The 22,081-nt window shown below is 34.8% G+C and overlaps 2 protein-coding genes across 2 annotated transcripts; one reads left to right on the plus strand and one right to left on the minus strand.

Annotated features, from left to right (window-relative positions):
- Positions 1 to 302: 302 nt before the first annotated feature.
- LOC125674711 (uncharacterized) lies at positions 303 to 4,126 on the plus strand. The gene is made up of 2 exons (XM_048911963.2): positions 303 to 588; positions 1,968 to 4,126. The coding sequence occupies exon 2, from the start codon at positions 2,017 to 2,019 to the stop codon at positions 2,920 to 2,922; it is 906 nt and encodes a 301-aa protein (XP_048767920.2). The 5' UTR covers positions 303 to 588; positions 1,968 to 2,016; the 3' UTR covers positions 2,923 to 4,126.
- A 4,467-nt stretch (positions 4,127 to 8,593) lies between these two features.
- On the minus strand, positions 8,594 to 18,092 carry LOC130053337 (ryncolin-1-like). The gene is made up of 6 exons (XM_056160441.1): positions 17,961 to 18,092; positions 13,130 to 13,273; positions 9,894 to 10,030; positions 9,361 to 9,457; positions 9,057 to 9,221; positions 8,594 to 8,902 (listed from the first exon to the last, which is right to left on the minus strand). The coding sequence occupies exons 1-6, from the start codon at positions 18,046 to 18,048 to the stop codon at positions 8,655 to 8,657; spliced, it is 879 nt and encodes a 292-aa protein (XP_056016416.1). The 5' UTR covers positions 18,049 to 18,092; the 3' UTR covers positions 8,594 to 8,654.
- Positions 18,093 to 22,081: the final 3,989 nt, after the last annotated feature.

A 22,081-nucleotide genomic window follows, 5' to 3' on the forward strand; every position in this document is an offset into this window, starting at 1 on the left:
AAATGAACAATTCTGAAGGACACCGATTTAAATGCTTCCTATTTTGCGAATATATGATTGATAAGTATATGACCTCGACGACCCCGCTCATGTCTAGATTGTTTCGTTACGCCAGGTTTTAAACACGGTATCTAACTCATAAACCAAAGCATGACCGCCAAGACTGTACGGCAAACAAAACTATTGATTATGGTAAACGAATCGAATTTAATCTAAATTAATTATTGACTTATCGCACATATACATCGCTTATATTTTTCCGGCGATACATATTACGGGTCGCGGAGAAACTAATTTGTTTTGCTTCAAATGTTATTTATCTTTAAAGTTAGGGACTGAACACGGCAGTAAAACAGACTTCGGAGAGTTAGGCGTGAATTCACGAGGAGGGAAAGTGGTATTTACTTCAACATTTTGGAGAGATTCGTTGATTCTTGCTTGAGACAAGTCTTTATAGGATTCAGTACGCTGTTAATATCCCCCTGACATTCACAAGTGATCCGATCTACAGAAGATAATAAATGTCTTTAAGGACTTATCTACAATCACTGCATTATCTACAAACTACCACGTTATTCAACAGACATGGTAAGTGATTTTAGTTAACCATTCTCAATTTCATGAAAAGCATCAATATATGAAAGAAATTCATTTATTTGAACATGTAAAATCACAAATCCACAATCAAACCTAGTTTCTTTGCAAATATTCCTTTCATGACAAACCTATACCAGATACGTACTTGTTGGTGCTTTTGTTTTAATGGTATTGAATTTTGCGCGTCGGTTGTATTGCATGTATTTGATTGATAAATCCCGTTTTACTTGTAAAAATCTATACAGAATATCTAGATTTTACTTTATTTCCTTCTGAAGCCTTAAAGGAATATTGATTATTGAGATGCAGAAATCTTTTCTCATTTTTTTTTCTTCATTGCGATAGGTTTTGAAATTTTTATCCAACATCAATAGAACTATGAATGATATTGTCAATGTAAGAAAATACGTCTGAAATTTTTGTTTTAATCCTTACTTTAAAGATTAAGAGCAAAAAATGTACTTCAGATTTATCCGTAACATTTTACTTTATTCTCCACAAAATTTTATTTCCGAATGCCACACATATTAAGATTGGATCGAAGTTCAGTGTATGACATTATAAATCCCAACAGCATCTTCTGGTTTCCCTATTGATTTTCAGTGCTCTGTGGATCACAAGTAAGGAACCATGAACCCGTCGATCAATAATATAATTAAATTTCAAAATCAGGTGTGTATGATCAAATGACCTTGGAGCTTGTAAATCTTGACAGTTATTCAGGTATTTAATTTACGGCAATCAAAGGGTATTGTTTCATTTCTGAAGGAGAAAAATATTAATTTACGACCCTGCCTCTTACCAGCGATACTCGTCGGACATTGGTTATCAGGGCACTCTCTAGGATATGGAACAAAGATGGTGAAAACTGGATTTATGTATTGTAAAAGTGCATACAGCTTTCACCAGGACAAATTGAACTACCAAGAATGAAATAAAACAGTAAATGAAACACGTCATCACTCCCTTTCAATATCCTTGTCATGCTGCAGTATATGTTTCTTGACATTTGAATGCATCATTCTTTACATGAAATTCTAGCGTTTCAGGACATTGAAATTGGGCTATGCTTTAAAGTACAACACATTGAGCTTGGAAATATATTCTTAGCATCAAATTCATTTTGTATTTCAGTAACTAGATATCATATATACCCTGTTGTAAACCCGGTTTTCTATAAATCAGTGAAATCGATCAATGACATGGGATGACACGTTATTAAACATTCACCACTATATTCTTTCACATGTACACGTATTCTATGCTGCATTCAGTTTCATCCACATAACGTTGCTGTATGCATGTCTGAAGCATTTAATTTTTCAATAATCAATTTTCTATTGAATTTACTTTTGTTGTCCGTTTTTCAGAGCTCTCTGCTAATGAAGTTTAAGGACCTTCTTCCCGGTTGATAAAGCCATGCCAAATAGCAGACTACATGTCAAATTGCAGACGACATCTTCAATAGCAGACGAAATGTCAAATAGCAGACGAATAACGGCCACTCCGAAACCGGAGTTACGTTTGCCAAGCATAGCTTTCAGTATTCCTTCCGTGTTGTACGACAGAACAAATGTACGAAGCCAACCACAAGAATCTCCAAGGTCATCCTCACCTCTGAATGGACAGACAAGAATGTCTCCTAGGAATACGAAAAGTTCTCCAGATTATCTAGGAAACAACCGATCCTCGCTATCTCTTTCTCCTGAGCGATTTGATAAAACATGGAATGTTCACACGTCTGATAAATCTGTTAACCAATCAATGCAAAGAAGCAGTCCTGTGACAAAGGAAACGGGGTTGTACGACCCAAAGTTAAACGATATGTACGCTCTTCTGTCCCAGAGGGAGCGTTCTGTGGTTCTACCTCCCTTAGAGAGTCCAAAGGCCACGAACTTTAAGGTACTGGATCAGGACAAGTTACGCGAGAAAATGTATGTCCTGGAAGATTTAGACACACAGCCAATCGTTTCAAAATTTGAGAGGGATGAAGTATTTATACCAAGTGTGTATTCCAAACATTTTGCCTGCAGAGAATGCAGAACAGCATACGTTACCACCATGTTTACAAAACAATATGTTCGTCGTAATAAAAGAAACCCGAAGTGTTCCAAACCGTCTGACGCAGAAAAGGAGAGACGCCATTTTTGTGACGTATTGGGAAAACGGTTTTGTGCATCATGCATTGAACGAGAAAACAGGAAATTTTCAAAATCTTTACAGAAGTCTCTGCCACAGAAACTCACCGATTTTACACATGAAAGTCACTCGAGCAGAAAACCGAAAAAAGTTATGAACATTGATCTCAGATTTGCATCACAGTGAACTATTAGATATTGGAAAACCATTCATAAACTTCATGATATGAAAATCATGAGAACAAATAAATTTCATGCATTAAAACCAACATTCGACACGTGACAAAGGAAGATCATGTAGAAAGTTGTCATTTCTCGAAATTGTAAAGTGGGCAGAAAATACAGTGGGAAAACTCGATCTTTATTAACTAGTATATACTGGATATCAATGTTACTAGTCCACGTGTATCAAATTACATGTATCAAAGTTGAAGCGATATATTCGAATTTCAAAAAAATATATATGATTATATATATGAAATTAGATTAAGTGCTCTCTCTCTCTCTCTCTCTCTCTCTCTCTCTCTCTCTCTCTCTCTCCAACGAGTTCCTACAACACCCGATACCTATATGGTCAACAAATTCAACTACGTAAAAGAATTAGATCAAAGTACTGATATAACTGATAGACGGTGGTGTGGTTTGGGAAAAGCTTAGCTAAGGTGACCTTTAAAAACAATATAATTAAAATCGAAAACGAGAATGAATGTGATTGTCGGAGGGAGAATGATGGACCGAAGCATGCATTTTGTAAATTGATTCTTGAGTTGTTAAATCGTCGAGAATCTTGTTGGAGATGTCTGATTCGGTTCACGAAATAACTCATCATCATCTAGCCAAGTTCATCTTTCACCGTAAGCACTTGACACTAATTTTAATAGATTGTAAACAAATTGTAAGCTAAGCTATTCCAAAATTCCACAACATATCACAGGAACCGATAATTTAGCCTGTACATAATGATAAGAGTAGGGGTCTATACCTTACCCCCCTAATAAAAGCACAAGGATTACTGGATCAGAAAGAAAATTAGGGTGGGCGACGATAAAAGCAGAATTTTCGAACTAGTTTGAAGCGAAGTTTTGAGTAAAAAATTGTGTCATTCCTTGTGGGTTTTTTTTTTCATTGGGGGATGGTACCACAGGGCCTACTATTATTATTACAGACAAAAATACCGGTTCCCGTGAATATTCACACCTGCGACCTTTGAAGGGTTGTAAATAGTGAATGTGAACAGCTGCATGTGAATGAATTAGTGTTCTAGCTGCATAATTTAGTACCGTCCAATTTTATATACTGATATTTTTGTGATTGGGTTATATGTATACAATTAAAATTGCATGGGAAAGAGTTTAGTAATGCAGAGCTCTAGTATCCTGTATTATTTATCATGTTGTCTAGACATTTATTTACAAACGCATATACCTACATATAGGAGCTTATAATTAATACATATATATATATATATATATATATTCAAAAGTTAATGTCATTCCTTGGCTTGTAAGTACATTTTTAAGAATCATGACAAACACTCTTTAAGATACATTTTTCTGTTTTATTATTATATTAATGGGATAAAAATCCCCATTCTGTGTTTTATTTGGGATATTTATTCCCATTCATGCTCAAATAGGATATTTACTCCCATTTAATCTTCATTATGGTACATTTTCTCCTATGAGACATTGTATCCCATATTTAGTTTAAATATGGGATTTAAAATTCTATGGGAGAAATTATATTTTTCTAAAAACGTCTAATTTTAATTAGATTGCCTTTAAAAAGTAACTGCCTGAATTAGCAATCATTAATGGTGATTCGTTTTGTAATAATAATAATTCAGCAATGGTAAAACAAGATAAAAGAGTTCATAGAAAGTTTATTAAATTCAAAAGAAGAAACACGTACACAAGAGGTGAAGATAACGAACAGTGATCAATCTCATAACTCTTATAAGCAATGCAAAATAGAGAGTTGGGCAAATATGGACCCACGGACATACCAGAGGTGGGATCAGGTGCCTAGGAGGAGTAAGCAGCCCCTGTCGAACGGTCACACCCGCCGTGAGCCCTATATCTTGATCAGGTAAACGGAGTTATCCGTAGTCAAAATCAGTGTGCCAAGAACGGTCTGACAATCGATATGAAATACATTAGATAGTATTTGACCCAATGGTAGATTGTATTGGCAAACTAGATCCTTATAATGACCATATAATTTGCGAAATGCTGACTTTAAACGAGACTGGTGGAACCCCTGCACCATTACCCTGTTTGGCAGTAGCATTCTTCGATTGAAAAACCGACCATATGTAGAACAAGCTCTAGCATATCGAATCAGTTGAGAGATATATATACACCATATGCAGGTGATAATGCAATGTTGCTACATAAATATCGAAATTTGACGGTAGAGAAGTTGAAATCATCCCGCTTGTCATGAAGATGAGTTGTTAGTTTGCCATTAATATCTACTTTCAATAAAATATCTAAGTATATGAAGCAGAATTGGACGACTGTGGTGTCTTTTATATCGAATTCACTGGGATATATCGAATCGTCATTTAAATGAAAGCTAATTATTGTTAATAGATAAAACGTGGTCGATATATCTAAATGTCGAATTGAAGGCCACAGCAAGAGATTTTTTCTTCTCAAGAAGTTTTTTTTTAAATAAATTCTGCTTCATATGAATATAAAAACAGGCCAGCTAACAAAGGAGCACAATTCGTGCCCATGGGAATCCCAACAGACTGTTGGAGAGGACGTGTGCTCAATCCATTGTTAAGACAATAAAACAGACTGTTGGAAGACATGATCACCAAAGACCACGAGGATATTGTCAATGATGAACTCTAGCATATTTTTTTCTAATTCAACTTCAGAATACTTGTGCGTGGAATCAGAGTGATGTTTAAAACAGTAAGTTTTTGGATGACTGATCACTAGATATGAACAATTCCGTTTTCCACTTTTGTTGAAGAAACAACTGCCTATGATGTCAAAATGTCTAGCCTTTAATTTATGATGTCAAAATGTCTAGCCTTTAATTTATCGCGAGGAATGGTCGTGTAAAGAATTGAAAAGTCATACACTCTAAAAACAATGTTTAGGTTTGGAACACTTTCTAAACGTGTTTAGGTCTAAACGTGTTTAGGATTGTGCTTATATCCTAAACGCGAAGTGTAATAAACATGTTCTACCCTAAACATGTTCAGACTGAGAACATGTTTAGCTATGCAAAAATACAGTATCTAAACACAAAATAACACGCTAAACACTTGCTAAACACAATCCTAAACGTCTAAACACAATCCTAAACGTCTATGCGTTTAGGTTTTGAACATGATAAGCTTAGTAACATTGTTGACATTAGTTTTACAGTCTTCATGTAGAATATTCCTGTCTTCTGTAAATGAAATTCGAATTGCAGAAAAAATTGCATGTCAGAATTGCTATACTTCAAACTGCTATAGTGTACCAGGCCCCGATAGTGACCATAGTGTACATCATACGCCGTATTGCAAGTATACACTGTCGAGGTCGATATCCAAAATTGATGGAACCATTAGAAGAGCCGTCTATGGGCTTCAACCCTTTCCTGTTGGAAATGAGCAGAGTTTAGGAGTATCCAGAAAATTTTGATCTGGAATTTCATTTCAACTTGAACAGGTCTGGACACACACATATTGAATTTTAAAAAATAGTGTAATTCATTGTCTCTGGTATTAGACGTGCCTTTAGTGTTAATTTAAACCAATGCATCACTCTTACTTTGCATTGGAACAAAATTCATTTAAATCTTGTGAAAGAGAACATCAGTTGCAATTGATGCCCCCCCCCCTTTTTTTAATTCAACATGTGACAGTGCCTGTTATGCGAAAACTAGCATATCAAAGACTAAAAAATTGTTGAAGTTGTACTTGCCGGATGATATTTAACCATGTATAGTTTACTTCTTATATGTGCATAAGTGATTTTTAATGGTTTTGTCTTTAACATGTATCGTGGAAATGTCAACCGTGTTGTTTCGGCAATTAGAATATAGAAATAGAGTTATCGGACTTGCAATGTAATTTGAGAAGAACCGCGCAAACCCGCATTGTTCGATTTGAAACATCATGGATCCCATAGACACAGTTTGTAATACAAGGGATATTCTTGCTAGATGTTGCAATGTTATTGTCTTATAATAGAAAAGAAAGCTACTATTTATGACTCTTTAATGCTGTGGATTGAGTTTTAAATAGAAGGTTAGCAAATCATTTTGTAATTGAGACAAAGTCAAAACCTAAATACAAGGAGAACTAAACATGTTCAAAACCTAAACACAAAAGAGGTAAACGTGTTCAAAACCTAAACATAATAAAGGTAAACATGTTCAAAACCTAAACATAATAAGGGTTAAACATGTTCTACACTAAACATAAAAAGAATTGAACATGTTCAAAACCTAAACACAATTAGTTAGACATGTTCCAAACCTAAACACAAAGAGATTTAAACATGTTCAAAACCTAAACACATTGGGTTAAACATGTTCAAAACCTAAACGTATAAAGTGTTAAACATGTTTAACCTAAACACAAAAAGTGTTAAACATGTTTAGATTTAGAACGCGTTCAAAACTGTACACAAGAAATGTGTTTAACTTTGTGTTTAGGATCTAAACACCATTTTTAGAGTGTAGGTTTTGATGTTGTTGAATTGAGAAAAGTTTTGCGATTTCAAGTTTACTAAAAGTTCTTTAGATTTTTTTAGAACCCACATTTGATTTACAGTACTTCTGGCATATGTAGTCGCACAGTACGTTTGAAGCTTCTCCTTCACAGCTGTTAATATTTTCGTGAGGAGCAAAGATAGGGGCTTAATAGAACACTTACTGGATCCAGCAATGTATCTTCGTTTGTAAGGGGTTTTATGAAGTTTAGGAATCCTGTATAGGTACGGTAACTCATATTCATCCGACCCATTGACTGGAATATCAAATGTGTCTAAAACTGAAGCATGATATGGTTTTGAATAATTTCGTGTTTGGAAAGGACAGTTGGAGTATAGGTACGATTACCAATAGTGGAAGTAATGCCAAGTTCGTTTAAAATTGTGATAATGAGCCTTACAAACAAAGACAATGTGGTTACAAGCTTTGTCAGCAAAAACTAAAACATATTCCTCATGTAACATATCTAATTCTTTATCACTTCTGGTTTACTAAACACAGAGGGATAGATGATACGTACATGTACGTCATAAGAGGGGACTTAATAATGGAGCGGTCCTTCGGATGAGACCACATAATCCGTGGTCACAGCAGGTGTGGCACGATGAAGATAACCCCCTGCTCAAAGGCCGTAAGCACCGAGCAAATGCCTCAATTGTGCAGCCCTTCACCGTCATTGGTAACGTCTCCATATGAGTGAAAGATTCTCGAGAGGGATGTTAAACAATACTAGTATCTAATCAATCATATAAAAAACCTTGAATCCCTTTCAACCAAGGATGATTTGTACCAAGCTTGATTGAAATTGGCCAAGTGAATTTGAAGAAGATGGAAATGTGAAAAGTTTACGACAACAGAAAGTTTTGATCAGAAAAACTCACTTGAGCCTTCGGCTTATGTGAGCTAAAAAGTTGGGATCGTTTTAATTTTGCCGAGTAAAATATTTTCCATGTGACGTTTGAAACAATAATTGATCAACAATTGAAGTATCCAAAATCTTGAAAAGAAACAGTGTCTTTAGAAAGTAACTTACTGCCTCCCCTCAGCCACATACATAACAATTCTCGTGGGTGGAAAACTTGTTGCAATCGTAATCAAACAAATGTCAATTGATTAATCACGTCATTAATAAATGATTCTGTTTTTCTCGATCTCATTTTATTTCTCTACTGATCAACAATGTTACAGTAATTTCATTCATGTCAAAGGTCGGATCATCATGGAGGTTCTTCTCAATGCTTCGTGTTTATTCCCCCAGTGATACCAGTTAAGGTACTTGCCACTGACCACGGCGGAGTTAGCATACTGTCCATTCAGGTTGGAATAGTAACAAGACTTATACCACCACGCTCCTTTACATGTCGTCGCACAATTTCCTCCACCCTTGTCGTTGTCCTGATCTTTTGTTGTAAATTTCATTCCGTTATGGTAGGAAAGACTGTTTCCTGAGAAATTAATTTTATGAAAAGAAATTAAAGGAAATATGAAACTGATGGTCGTAGGGATTTATCGTTAATAATATTCAGTAATTACAGTCGCTAATATGATCCCACTGGTATTTTGTAGCATATATATGTGTAAAGAAATGCACATGCTAACCCGCCGTGCCCCTGTATCCAGACACAGTCAGTCTGTATTTGCTGCTTTCGTCACCAACAGAGAATTTGGAATATTTAGCATACGCCTTCTGACCGTTAAATCTCTGGAGATCCACTCGGAGGACTTGGTTTCCTGACTTTGTTAGCAAGTGTAGAACGTCGTTTCCTTGTTAAAGATAAAACGTATGATTTTTAAACTTCATCAATTCAACAGTCTCATAATAAAAACTAATCTATATGTATATACATGTATATGAATTACATCAATATCACGACTGAATGAGTAAAGAGAATGGTTATGATACCTATCCAATAATTTTTCTTGGGGTCACCGAATCCAATCTTGTATTGATTCCAAGTGTTATAGAAATTAGTAATTCCATCCCGCCTTTTCTGTACGACCTATGACAGAAAATCACCAATAGATAAATAAGTATAAAAGGTGAAGATAACGAACAATGATCAATCTCATAACTCCTATAAGTAACACAAAATAGAGAGTTTGGCAAACACGGACCCCTGGATAAACCAGAGGTGGGATCAGGCGCCTAGGAGGAGTAAAAATCGCCTGTCGACCGGTCACACCCGCCGTGAGCCATATACCTTGATCAGATAAACGGAGTTATCCGTAGTCAAAATCAGTGAGCCAAAAACGGTCTAACAATCGGTATGAAACACGTCAGACGTTTGACCCAATGATAGATGTGTATGTATGGACTGAGAAATATACACAGAGAGAGAGAGAGAGAGAGAGAGAGAGAGAGAGAGAGAGAGAGATGAACATTTACAATGACAAAAGTTGAAAGGAAATTTTTCATAAGAAATAAATAAACGGAACCGTCCATCCGCCTCCGTCCGTCGTCATGTCACAATAGACCAGTTTCTTGTTCTTCAGATCAGGGTAAATTGTGTGGACCGCATCTTTTCCTTTTTTACTTGGATTGGCCTTCAGAATTTCTGAGCAGTCTCTGTATACTGAAATAAAATGAGCAAACAGATTCATGTATATATACATGTACATATGCATATATATATATATATATATATGCATGCACGCACGTACACACACACACGCATACATACATACATACATACTATACATACATACATACATACATGTGCATACATACAAATATACACATACATGCATACATACATATATACATACATACATGTACAGATGTAAGGTTTATTTTTTGCGACATTTCAAAAGTCTTTGACAGAGTATGGCACAATGGTATTCTTTATAAGTTGCAAAACTATGGTATGTCCATACAAATTATAAAATGGGCAGAAAACTATTTAACAAACAGGTCGCAACGAGTAGTCCTGGATGGTTTTACATCTTCTTTAAGATCTACAAATTCAGGTCTTCCTCAGGGATCTGTTCTAGGGCCATTTTTGTTCCTATTATATGATAATGACATATCCAAAAATTTACAAAATCCTGTTAGACTATTTGCAGATGACGCCTCGCTTTTTGTTATTGTTGATAATGATATGATTAGTTCGGCAATTTCACCGACTAATGACCTAGAGATTATACATCAATGGTCAAAACAATGGACTATGGATTTCAACCCAGAAAAAAAAAATCAATTTAGACTTTACACGAAAGCATGTTACTCATCCAAGAATTCGATTCGGCACTAGTGGTTCGATAATTAATAATGTCAACAATCATACTCATTTAGGAATATGTCTTCAATCAGATGGTGGTTGAAAAACTCACATATTAAATATTCATGAAAAAGCATCTAACCGATTAAACATATTGTGCATGCTAAAATATTCACTTAATCGTAAATCCTTAATTAAAATATACTTCTCTTTTATTCGTCCTGTACTAGAATATGCTAATGTAGTATGGTAATTTAAATGCAGATCTTAAATCCCATTTCTTACGAGATAGTGCTACTTGTGATAGGTGTGGCCACCATACTGAAGATTCTTTTCATTTCTTCTTCAAATGTCCTGAGTTTGCTGACCATAGAACTATACTATTCTCGTCTATCAATGAAATGCAACTTTCTGTTCCTTTAACACTGAATTTACTTTTATATGGTGAAAAATGTTTAAACTTTAAATACAATGAAAAGATTTTTGAAATTGTTCAAAAGTATATCTTGGAAACTAATAGGTTCTTTTAAGTATCTCATATTTTGTCTATTATACAATTTTCTATTTTTGGTATTTAGTTTTTTCTTTTTACCGGTACTGCTCCCCCCCCCCCCCTTATCTTTTGTTGGTTACATGTATATATCCTTACTTTTCTTTCTTTCTCTTTCAAATTGTATAAATATTTTTCAGTTTTCATTTTATTTGTTTTTCCAATTTTTTTCTTTTTCTTTTCGTTTACTCATTCTATATGTGTGTATATGTGCATATGTATGTGTGCATATATCGAAACTTTTCTTAGTCTATCTATTGCTATTTATATATATGTGCACATTCATGTGACTGTTCTCTGATGTATATGTTATTTAGGCAACACCAATTTGTAAAATAGTTCTTCGGATTTTTAAACAAAAAAAGTGAGGCGAGAGGGCGAAATTATTTTACAAATATTATTTTTAATTTTGTAGATAAAAATCATGAGGCGAGCGAATACAAAATAATTGAATTAAGTGTGATTCTAAAAAGCGAGCGCTTAAAAATAAAGATTTAAAATGATCAGATATCATTTGTTTACCACATAAACTTAATATTTTTCAACTGATATAGTTTACAATAAATAAGAAGTATTTCAGGTTTCAAAGACTTATTTTCTTTATACCTAATACATGTACTTTGCAACATTAACTGATAAGGTCTTTTTGAAGAATTTTATTTAACATTTCTACAAACTTTCTATTCAGAGATATGCATATTGACAGGGATATGTCCAGTTTTGAAATCTCCATTGCATCGCTTTGAACATTTTCTTGAATTTTGATAGGACATCACCAAACCTTTTGTGAATTTGTCGTTAACTGTCGGTCCGGTTTAAAATAGTCCTCAATATCCCTTGCTTGTCGTAAGAGGCGAATAAATGAGGCAGTCCTTCAGACAGGACTACAAAATCTGAGATCCGTGTGTGTGTGTGTGTGTGGATAAAGATCCCTCCCTGCCATAAGCGCTGAACATAGGCCTAAATTTTGCAGCCCTTCACCGGCAATAACATCTTCATGTGAGTGAAATATTCTCAAGAGAGACTTTAGACAATATATAATCAATCAATCGTACGCTGTCGATGTTCTCTAAATAGTGGCATCGAATAGCACTTCAAAAGTTTCATCGGCTTCCAGTTCGATTACAGCATAAGGAACAACTTTCAATCCAGTGTTATGAAGTATCGTACATATCAAGATAGACATCATGAATAATTTAATCCAGGGCCGTAACTGCCGATGAGGCAGACGAGGCAACTGCCTCGTCTGATTTTTTGGCAAAAAAGAAAATAAAATTATATAAATGTTATATTATAGGATATATGTTTAAAATGAAGACAAGCACCTTTGTCTTTGACACCATATTACGATTCTTTACATAGTACAAATGAAACACAAACATGATAAATTGGGATTTAAAAAGTGTCATTTTCAGTCGTAAAGTCAATCGGCGGCCCCCAATCCCCTGCCTCCCCTGATTTAGAACCCTACTTACGGCCCTGTAATCGTATTACACTTAGGAAATTTCTCGACAGCCCGCGCTTCTGTCATTTGTCAGCACATACATCAAGGTCATTTGTGCGCTTGTTGTAAAAAGTCGAAAATATTTTATGGATATTTTTGAACATGCGGGCGGATATTATTTTTTCATAATATTATAATTTGGAATTATTACAAATAGAAGCGGCGAATCCGACGAACTAGACTACAAATTGACATGGCCTAATATTTATATGTGTGTGTGCCTTGTATTTCCATTTCACACTTGACCTTGTTGTAGGGAGAGGGCTTAAATAGGCTATGCCTGTTGCCCGACCCCATTCACTTTGTGAATAAAATATAGTTTAAATTAAATACATACAAACATATGCTTACATACAAAACCCCTGTAATATACCCATAAAATGATTAATTCAATACTTACCCTTGTTGTTTGACTTCAGTTTCCCGTGCAATCTAAATTTGGATATGACGTCAACATCAAGTGATACCGGACCATGAGGTCGGATGACTGTATTTAGATGTTTCCAGTTCCAGTGTGTATCTTTCAATAATTTAGTAAACTTTCCTGAAATGGTAATGATTAGAGTAAGGCGTGACAGTAAAACGTGAGAGTTACTAAGGCATAACAGTTACTAAAATGTGACAGTTACTAAGACGTAAAAGTTACTAAGGTGTGACAGTTACTAATGCCTGACAGTTACTAAGGCGTGACAGTTCCTAAGGCGTGATAGTTTTTCTTTAAGCTCTTACAAGTTTATTGTTATTTCGAATTTCCAAAATTTCGGCTTGAGCATCACTGAAGAGACATTATTTGTCGAAATGCGCATCTGGTGCATCAAAATTGGTATCGTATAAGTTTTACATTAAGACCCCTGGGTCGAGGCTTCTGCTGGTGGACTGTTAGTCCCCGAAGGTCTCTACAGCCCAGTAGCTAAGTACCTCGTTACTACATGTAGCTTGAAAATACAGATGTATATTTAATTGTTGGGATAAAATTTTGAAATTAATTTCAAAATTCCCTCATGCATTTAACTCTTATCCTTGGACGAATTTGGTTCCAGTTTGTTTGGCACTCTAGTTTTTCTTTAAGCTCTTACAAGATTATTGTTATTTCGAATTTCCAAAATTTCGGCTTGAGCATCACTGAAGAGACATTATTTGTCGAAATGCGCATCTGGTGCATCAAGATAGGTACCGTATATAAGTTTTACATTACTAAGGCGTGACAGTTATCAAGGTGTAAGAGTTATAATGCTACTGGATTATACTAGTAGTGACTTTCTTTCTAAATTTGATTTATTTACATTCAAGTTGTTTTTTTTTTCACGACAGTGTTAATAGACACACTTGAAAACATACTACCAATGATACCGCAAATCCACGCACATATTTCTACGAAATGTGTGATTAAGCAAAGAATTACATTGTTCCTTTATAGCCATATACTAGGTGATCTAACTACAGTGTGTCAGTTTCCATGTTGGAACGTTTTATCAATAAAAAGAAACCAAGAGTCTAAAGAAAACAAATGTCGTAACCACGGTCCTGTACCAGTGCAAAGGTCGACATTTGTAATACTTTACCGACAGCTTCATGAATAACAAAGACTTTCAGAACAGCATAAAACAACAAAGAAATCAAAACAATATATATAACCAACAGAAGCCAAGAAATCCGAAAAACGTAAGAATTTTATCAGAATTTTTCTAATTCTCTTTTTCGGATTGAGAGTGAGTAAGTAGTAATATAAACTCGAAATGTTTTACATAGGTAACATGACACTGCAAATGCCGTGGATGTATGGTTAAAAATAAAACAGCCCACCTGGTTAAGATTGTATGTGGCCATGTTTCACTAAGCGAAACGCAGACAAGATTTTGCAAGCGTCACCAAGATTTTTGATCTTCTATAGTCTCGTGCAACCAGACGCTTGGCTGTCTCCGTAAATTTCCAATGAGCAATTTACACTTTATCGTCTTTTTATTATTTCGAGGCAAAAAGACAACAAAACGATATTTAGCGACTTTCCGTCCATAAATAACGAAAAGACGACAAAGTGATAATATCAGCTACTTTTCGCCCCAAAATAACGAAAACACAACACCTTGCAAAATGGCACAAATCAGCCACCATACCTAGCCCCTAGGCTAGCCGCTACGATCTTGAACGCAGTCCTGGTAAAGACACGCGATAACGTTTGTAATGCCAGCACGAAGCTTACCAAAATATCGATATTTAACTTGATTGGTTGATTCAACACACCTCCAAAACAACGACCGAAGAAATTTGTAATAGATTCAATTTGCCGTTTAAACAACTAGAGTGTTTATAAAAACTGTTGTAAATAAAAACTGTCGTTAAAGGAAAGGATTTATTTTTTGTTCTACCAACGGGAAATGGTGAAACCGTTGAATTAAAATTACTTTGGGAGGTAAAAGTGAAAATACAATTTCCAGCTGACAACGATCTCATTTTTTTTTCTATTGTACATGTAGTAATGATTTTCCCATTAGTATCATTAATGAAGGATCAACTAATTAACATCAAATCTAGAATTGACTGTGGGAGTGAATCAAACCGAAATTAAATTAGCGCTCCCTAGCGGTAGCAGTTATTATCGCGTGTCTTTGGGTGTTGCTAAAACGCGGAACGGAAAACGGAACAGAATTTAAGAATTAGAATGACTGATGTAGCTAAGATAACACCAAAAATCTTTAGAAAATACTTTATTATAATTAAAATCTAAATTGTGAGAATTGGTTTACAAGCGGTAAAACACCTTTATCTTAAAATTCTGCATCCTAAATTGATTAAGCGAAGTCAAACGTTTGTATAAGAATTTTCAAAGCGGTTTCCAAGAATTTTGAAATGTCGGCATTGACAGATGTGTTAGAGAGCAGTGACACCTATGGATAGATAATGGAAAGAACACCGTACTTTACCCCCCCCCCCCCCCCCCGCCGGTGGTAAAACGTCATTCATGCACATGTACATGTAAATCTACACATAATACCGTGTGTGTGTGTATACTTACAACAGGAAGTGTGGTATGTATATAACAACGACAATTCATGATCTTATTAAGTCAGCAAGTTAAACATCTTGTGTTTGATAAATTATTTTTGAAATAATAGAGACTTTGTGACCGCATCACTCCAATCCTATATAGGAACGACTTCTAGCAGTTTATTTGTAAACTAAATACTTGTATAATAATATTTAGAGTAATAATGAAATGACCTTTTAATTCAATTCCAGCAAAAATCGTCTGTTAGTCTTTTAGCTATTTCATGTCTGTTAATTCCTCATACTAAGGATCGTAAACTTCTCCTTAGTTTTCATTGGTTTTGTTTCAATCTTTCTTTCCTGCTGTATATATTCGGGTTCAACACCAATCCGCAGGATATCGGTAAATGTGCGAACTTTCACATAAATTCGTCCCAAATAAGGCAAACCTTTTATACACACCGGACTCGTTCGCTTCAAAATTTGATGTGATACATACATGTAAATACATAAATATGTTATACCACGCGTAGAACTAAAGAAGGCTATGTTTGGGGAAAATTGTTTTAAAACAGTATTTTATCTTTTACAATGTTGTTTTCGGGGGGTGGGGGGTGGGGGGGTGGGGGGTGGGGGGGGGGGGGGGGGGGGGCTTTTATTCGTTGAATATAAAATTTGAAAAAATTTCAGTATGGTTTGATAATTTATCTCTTTTTCTTTATTAATATTTTTCATGGTAAGTTAATGATTTTAAAATGCATATGCATTAACATGAAGTATATGAAACAGTGGATTGTGTGGATGACTTCCCGCTCTCTCTGTAATTTCTGCTGCCCTTGATCATATTATATATATTTTAAATTGAAATTTATCAATATTTAAAATGAAACAAGTCAAATCATTTAATGATAATTAATAACAAAAAGGCGTTCACGGCCTCCATTGAAAATGGTATTGGAATCGCACAAGAATTCCAAATATTCATTCGCATTAAACAATTCAGCATTTAACCACAGCTAAATATTCTCTACAGAGATACCTATAGTTATCTTACCCCCCCCCCCTCCCCTTCCCATCTATCGAGGCCAACGACAATATATTCCAATGTTTATTATCTCCGACGACAGTATGTACCGTGATGCAAAACATATGCCTTGTCTCAGCGCATATTATCGTCAGCGACAATATGTACATGTATCATATGTACCAACGGACAATATGTACCGTGAGGGTAAGTGCATATCGTCGCCGAGGATGATATGTTCCAAACGACAATATGTACCATGATAGTGTGTACTTTAACGGTGGAATTACAAGAATCTTGAACTTTCAAATTTATACACAGTTACACTAAGCATTATGATAGTTTTAACTTTATTATTAGCTTATTTCATCGTAAAATTTAATTAATTCAATTAATTAATAGTGCAGAAACCTACAATAATAAATGGTCGTTTTCTTTCCATTGTACTTAAGGAGGTATGCTACACCAGAGAAATTTGATGTGGATGAAAAGTGGAGGATATGTACAACAATATTTAGAAGTTAAAAATTTTCGAATTTACTTAATTTTGTCAAAAAATACAGTTTTAGTAGAAAGTAATCTGGAAAAAAAATTAAACCCCTGCTGGACTCGAACCTGCGACCTACAGTTCACCAGTCGGTGTTCAAACCTACTGAGCTACTTGGCTAGGTATTGAAATTGAAAAGGTAAAGTCAAATATCGCTGATATCGATTTTTTTCATCCATGTTTTTACAGGCTGTCTAAAAATTCTATTGGTCTACTTGGCATGCTTTGAATGGAAAGTGATTTCTTATATTTAAAACAGCATCCAAAACACACTGACGGAATGAGGAGAGGAGAGCTCATATAAAGAAAAATATAATGTGACCAATATTTACATATTTATCTCGTAATTTCGAGATAATTATCTCGTAATTACGAGATCTTTTCTAGTAATAACGAGATAATTATCTCGTAATTATGAGATATTTTCTCGTAATAATGAGATATTTTCTCGTAATTACGAGATAGGGGATTGGAAATTTATTTTTTATACGATACTAATAGGCTTTCGTAGTATACTAATAATAACACAGAGGTCTTAAGTTATTTACAGAAACAAGTGCCTGTGTACTGTAAGTATGTACACAATTTTATCATTATACTGTACATTTAGCAGCGTGCTTTTCCTGAATATCACCAGTCAGTATGTTAATAAATGCACCAGACAAAGCTTCTTACCTTTGATGCTGGGATGAACCGTGATGGAATTTGTCAGAACCACGAGAGATATAAAGAAAATAACCAATGTAACGTTAATGCCCGCCATCTGTAATTTGCTACCGAATGTGGTCCTCTTACAAATGTAGGAACCTCAATGGACAATTTATAGTGTTGTACCATTTTTACAAAAACCATAAATTTCAGGCAACAGATGATCGCCCACTTGGTGCAATGGTTGAAGTGAACATATATTTCACTTATGCACGTCTGTTGTACAGGTATAAATTATAGATATAAGGGCTTCCCTGACTGTTGTATATGTGTAGCATAAGGAATACACGAGGTTACATACGTGTACATGTAGATCTAAACAACACAAAAATAAAATGTTGTACGTTTGTGAGCTTTCCAGTTGTAGACCACACACATTTTGGTTATCAGAAAGAAGACTTTGTAATTATGGCTTCAGTTTATACAAAGTATGGTGCCTGTCGATTGATGAAAGTATCGTAACAGAAATTGTTGGTAAAATATTAGGAATGGATGTGGGGTGAGAAACCGTTTGTTAGACTGACGTTTGGAAATTTTCATAAGATCTTTGCCCACAAGAAATAGATAACAGAAGGTCATTGGTTATTTTCACCCCCCCCCCCCCCAAAAAAAAACCCAACAAAAAACAACCTGATGACTAAGTTAAAAATTTAGTTTCTGTCTTTTACTCAACTGAGTGCGTTAACTATGCCCTGAGTAAGAATGCCAGTTTTATCACTACATGTACGCATATTATACTTAATTTTGCTCATTCAGAAATATGTGAGTGAAAAATTATAAAAGAACTACAGTATTTTAAATTCTTTATTTTAATCGTGAGGTTTTTTTTCGGGGGGGGGGAGGAGGTGTGCGAGAAGGGTCACAGGTGATCATAGGTAGAAAGGAGTGGGTAACAGGTAGCTTAATAGGGTTATAACAATGTATCAAATTGTCTTCAGGCATAAATTGGGAGGGGGCAGGATTTCCCAGTAGTCGGTTGGAAATCCGTCCTCCGCCTCTTATTTGTACGGGTTATTTTAATTAAATACACTTAATTAAGGGCGTTTTCAAAGTTTCAAAGTTACAGCGATACATTCAGGGGAATCAATTATAATTACATGCATCTTTTTTTTTTTTAGATCATTCCTGTGAATGCTAGTTTTAAACATTGTTTGTAATGATATTATTTATGTTGAAAATGAAATGTTCCAATCACTTGGTCAGTTGGAAATCTGTCTTTCGTCTATCATTTATACAGCTCCCTCAGTTTATTCAGGTATGAATTATCACAGAATGTCATGATTATAAATTTAAAATAACAAATTGAAACCTGGCATAATCTATAGCACTATGCAGTTATAACAGTTAAAGAATAAGTGACTGTATGAATAACATGACAAATGATGATATAATTACCCAAGGATAACCCATAAAAGATTAAAGTAGATTATTTCTAATGGGGTCCTTATATTTATATAATAGATATGACCAACACACAAAACAGAATAAAAATTATATGATTAAACAATTGGAATTTTTGGCAGGTTTTGATTAACAGTTGGGAGGTTGGGGGAAAGGAGGTGGACATTTCCATGATCCAAAAGTGTCAATCTGACATACACCTACACGTAAAATGTTTCAGAACTGATTGATTGATTAATTGATTGTATCTTGTTTAACGTCCCTCTCGAGAATTTTTCACCCATATGGAGATGTCATTAGTACCGGTGAAGGGTTTCAAATTTAGGCCTATGCTCGGCGCTATACGGGTTTGAGCCACTCGTGAGGGTTCTTAAGCGTGCCATACCTACTGTGACACGGGACAACCGTTTTTAAGGTAATCTCTGAGGACCCGTGACATTTACACCTGATGCCGAGCGTTTGGCGATGGACCTGTCATTACCTGTTTTAACAACGTATGTCTGTCGCGGCCGAGATTCGAAACCCGACCTTCCGTAAGCAGGGTGAACGCTCTACCTCTAGACCACAGCGGGGGTCGTTTCAGAACTGATTTTTTGCTACATTAGATATTGAACATTTTAGAAGTCTGGCCGTGTTAGAACACGATGCTAAAAAGGACCCGAGTTAAGATCCTGACGAAGTCTATCCAGGTCATGATATAGATTATTTAATATAGATATAATTTTTATTATAAGATGGTGAGAGAGTAATTTCAAGCATGATCAGCCTTTATCAAAAAGAAACCCAACACGGGTAAATACACATATAAAATTGTGAAACAGGTGTCTGATTTAATTAACGTTTCCTACAATTTTCACTATTCTTTATATATAGTTCTTGCAGGACTTTTCTTCTTCCATATGTATGGCAAATCTCAAATAAATATAGATGTATTGCTTTAACACCATCGATGTAGACCGTTTGCGAGATTGCCTATTTATATGAATATGGAAAGAATAACGTGCACCATACTAATGCAAAACTTCGGAATGTTCATGTGTGCGCGCGAGATGTGTCCCTTCCCTGCTTACAGAGAATATAAAGTGCAACTCGAGTGCACTCATCCGTACCATTTCTGGATTCTTGCTGGACTGATCCAGCTTTTCTTAGCAGAATTATCAGACCAGATCCTTTGACATTATCACCAGTAATATCACATGAAATATATAGTGACAGAAAATGTGATAATTTTACCACAACCTGATTTGTTTAATGCATTAAATATTTTGAAATTATCTGATCTAATGTTCAGACCGTGCACCATAAGATCATGCCTTACAATAAATTTTGAACTTCTTCTGTATTTCTTAATTGAAAAATGATAATAAATAGATTATCAAATATCAAAGATAACCACTTGCAGAAAGTTTCAATTCAGTGCTTGCTTTAATTCCATTAAGAGTACGTTGCCTTTAATTTTACTGGACAATCCTCGTAGACGTGCAATATAAGAATTGTGTAAACAACATCATGGATGCAAAGTTAGTCCATTAAATTTATACAGTAACTTTTCCCGAATACTCGGTAAAGTTAAAGATCATCATCCAAAATTACTGAGGGCTTCATCTACATTTCAGTCGTCAGCATCATACACACCGAAACGATGACATAAAACATCAGTTAAACTGATTCAGGGAATGTAGAACTTGTGAAATATTGAAGATTTTTTTTTAACGTAAATCGTTACTAAGTGTTAATTGCATTTTTAGAAACATGTAGATACAACCATTTACATTTGGAGATGAAAAAACTCAAACTCTGTGTGTTGTAAATACCAGGTATGCATCGCTCCTACTTGTAAAATATACCCATGTTGACAAACTTCAATGTTTCGGAACATACATGTATGTACTACAACCGTTAATTATACAACATTCATGTTTTTGTTTCCACTGGGAAGTGAAACAGTTTATTATACTCCCATATGTATGCACCTTTTATGGTCGTGAAGTGCAATTGAAGTTTACAGATACAGAACTCAAAATTAGAGTAGGACCATAAAGATTTATGGCATTCACCAAAAAGCCTTTTTCAGAAACTACATGTATTTTAAATTTCACATGATCAATATAAATACGTGTCCATTTTGTAGCGTGCATTTGATAGAATACAGGCCTATGATATAATTCTAATCATACCTTGACATACCATGTGTTCTAGAAGTTCGAAAGTTTACCATCGCATTAAAAAATGTGAAATTCGAAATTCCTAAAATGAAAAAAATAAAATAAATGTATTCATAATTAAAAAACCATTCGTTCCAGATGCTGTATCAATGTGGAATTTTCTTAGTATTGAATCAAGACAGGCTTCTTCAATTAAACAATTCCGTAAAAGTATTAACTCTAATAATATCAATAATTCTAAACCACCTATATACTTTTCATATGGTTCTCGTTTCCTGAATATAATTCATACCAAACTAAGACATGCATGTGTTCTGAATTATGATCTGTATAGACGCAATATTGTTGATTCCCCGTTGTGTTCATGTGGCATGCGTGAAGATGCATACCACTTTTTCTTTACTTGTAATAAGTATTCAAATGCTAGATATAAATTAATGGATAGATTGCTAAGGTTAAATGATTTGGTAATAATTGATACACATGTACTACTTTGGGGTGATAATGTTTTATCTATTGAAC

This window comes from Ostrea edulis, chromosome 3, assembly GCF_947568905.1.
Source record: "Ostrea edulis chromosome 3, xbOstEdul1.1, whole genome shotgun sequence".
Taxonomy (NCBI): Eukaryota; Metazoa; Mollusca; class Bivalvia; order Ostreida; family Ostreidae; genus Ostrea; species Ostrea edulis.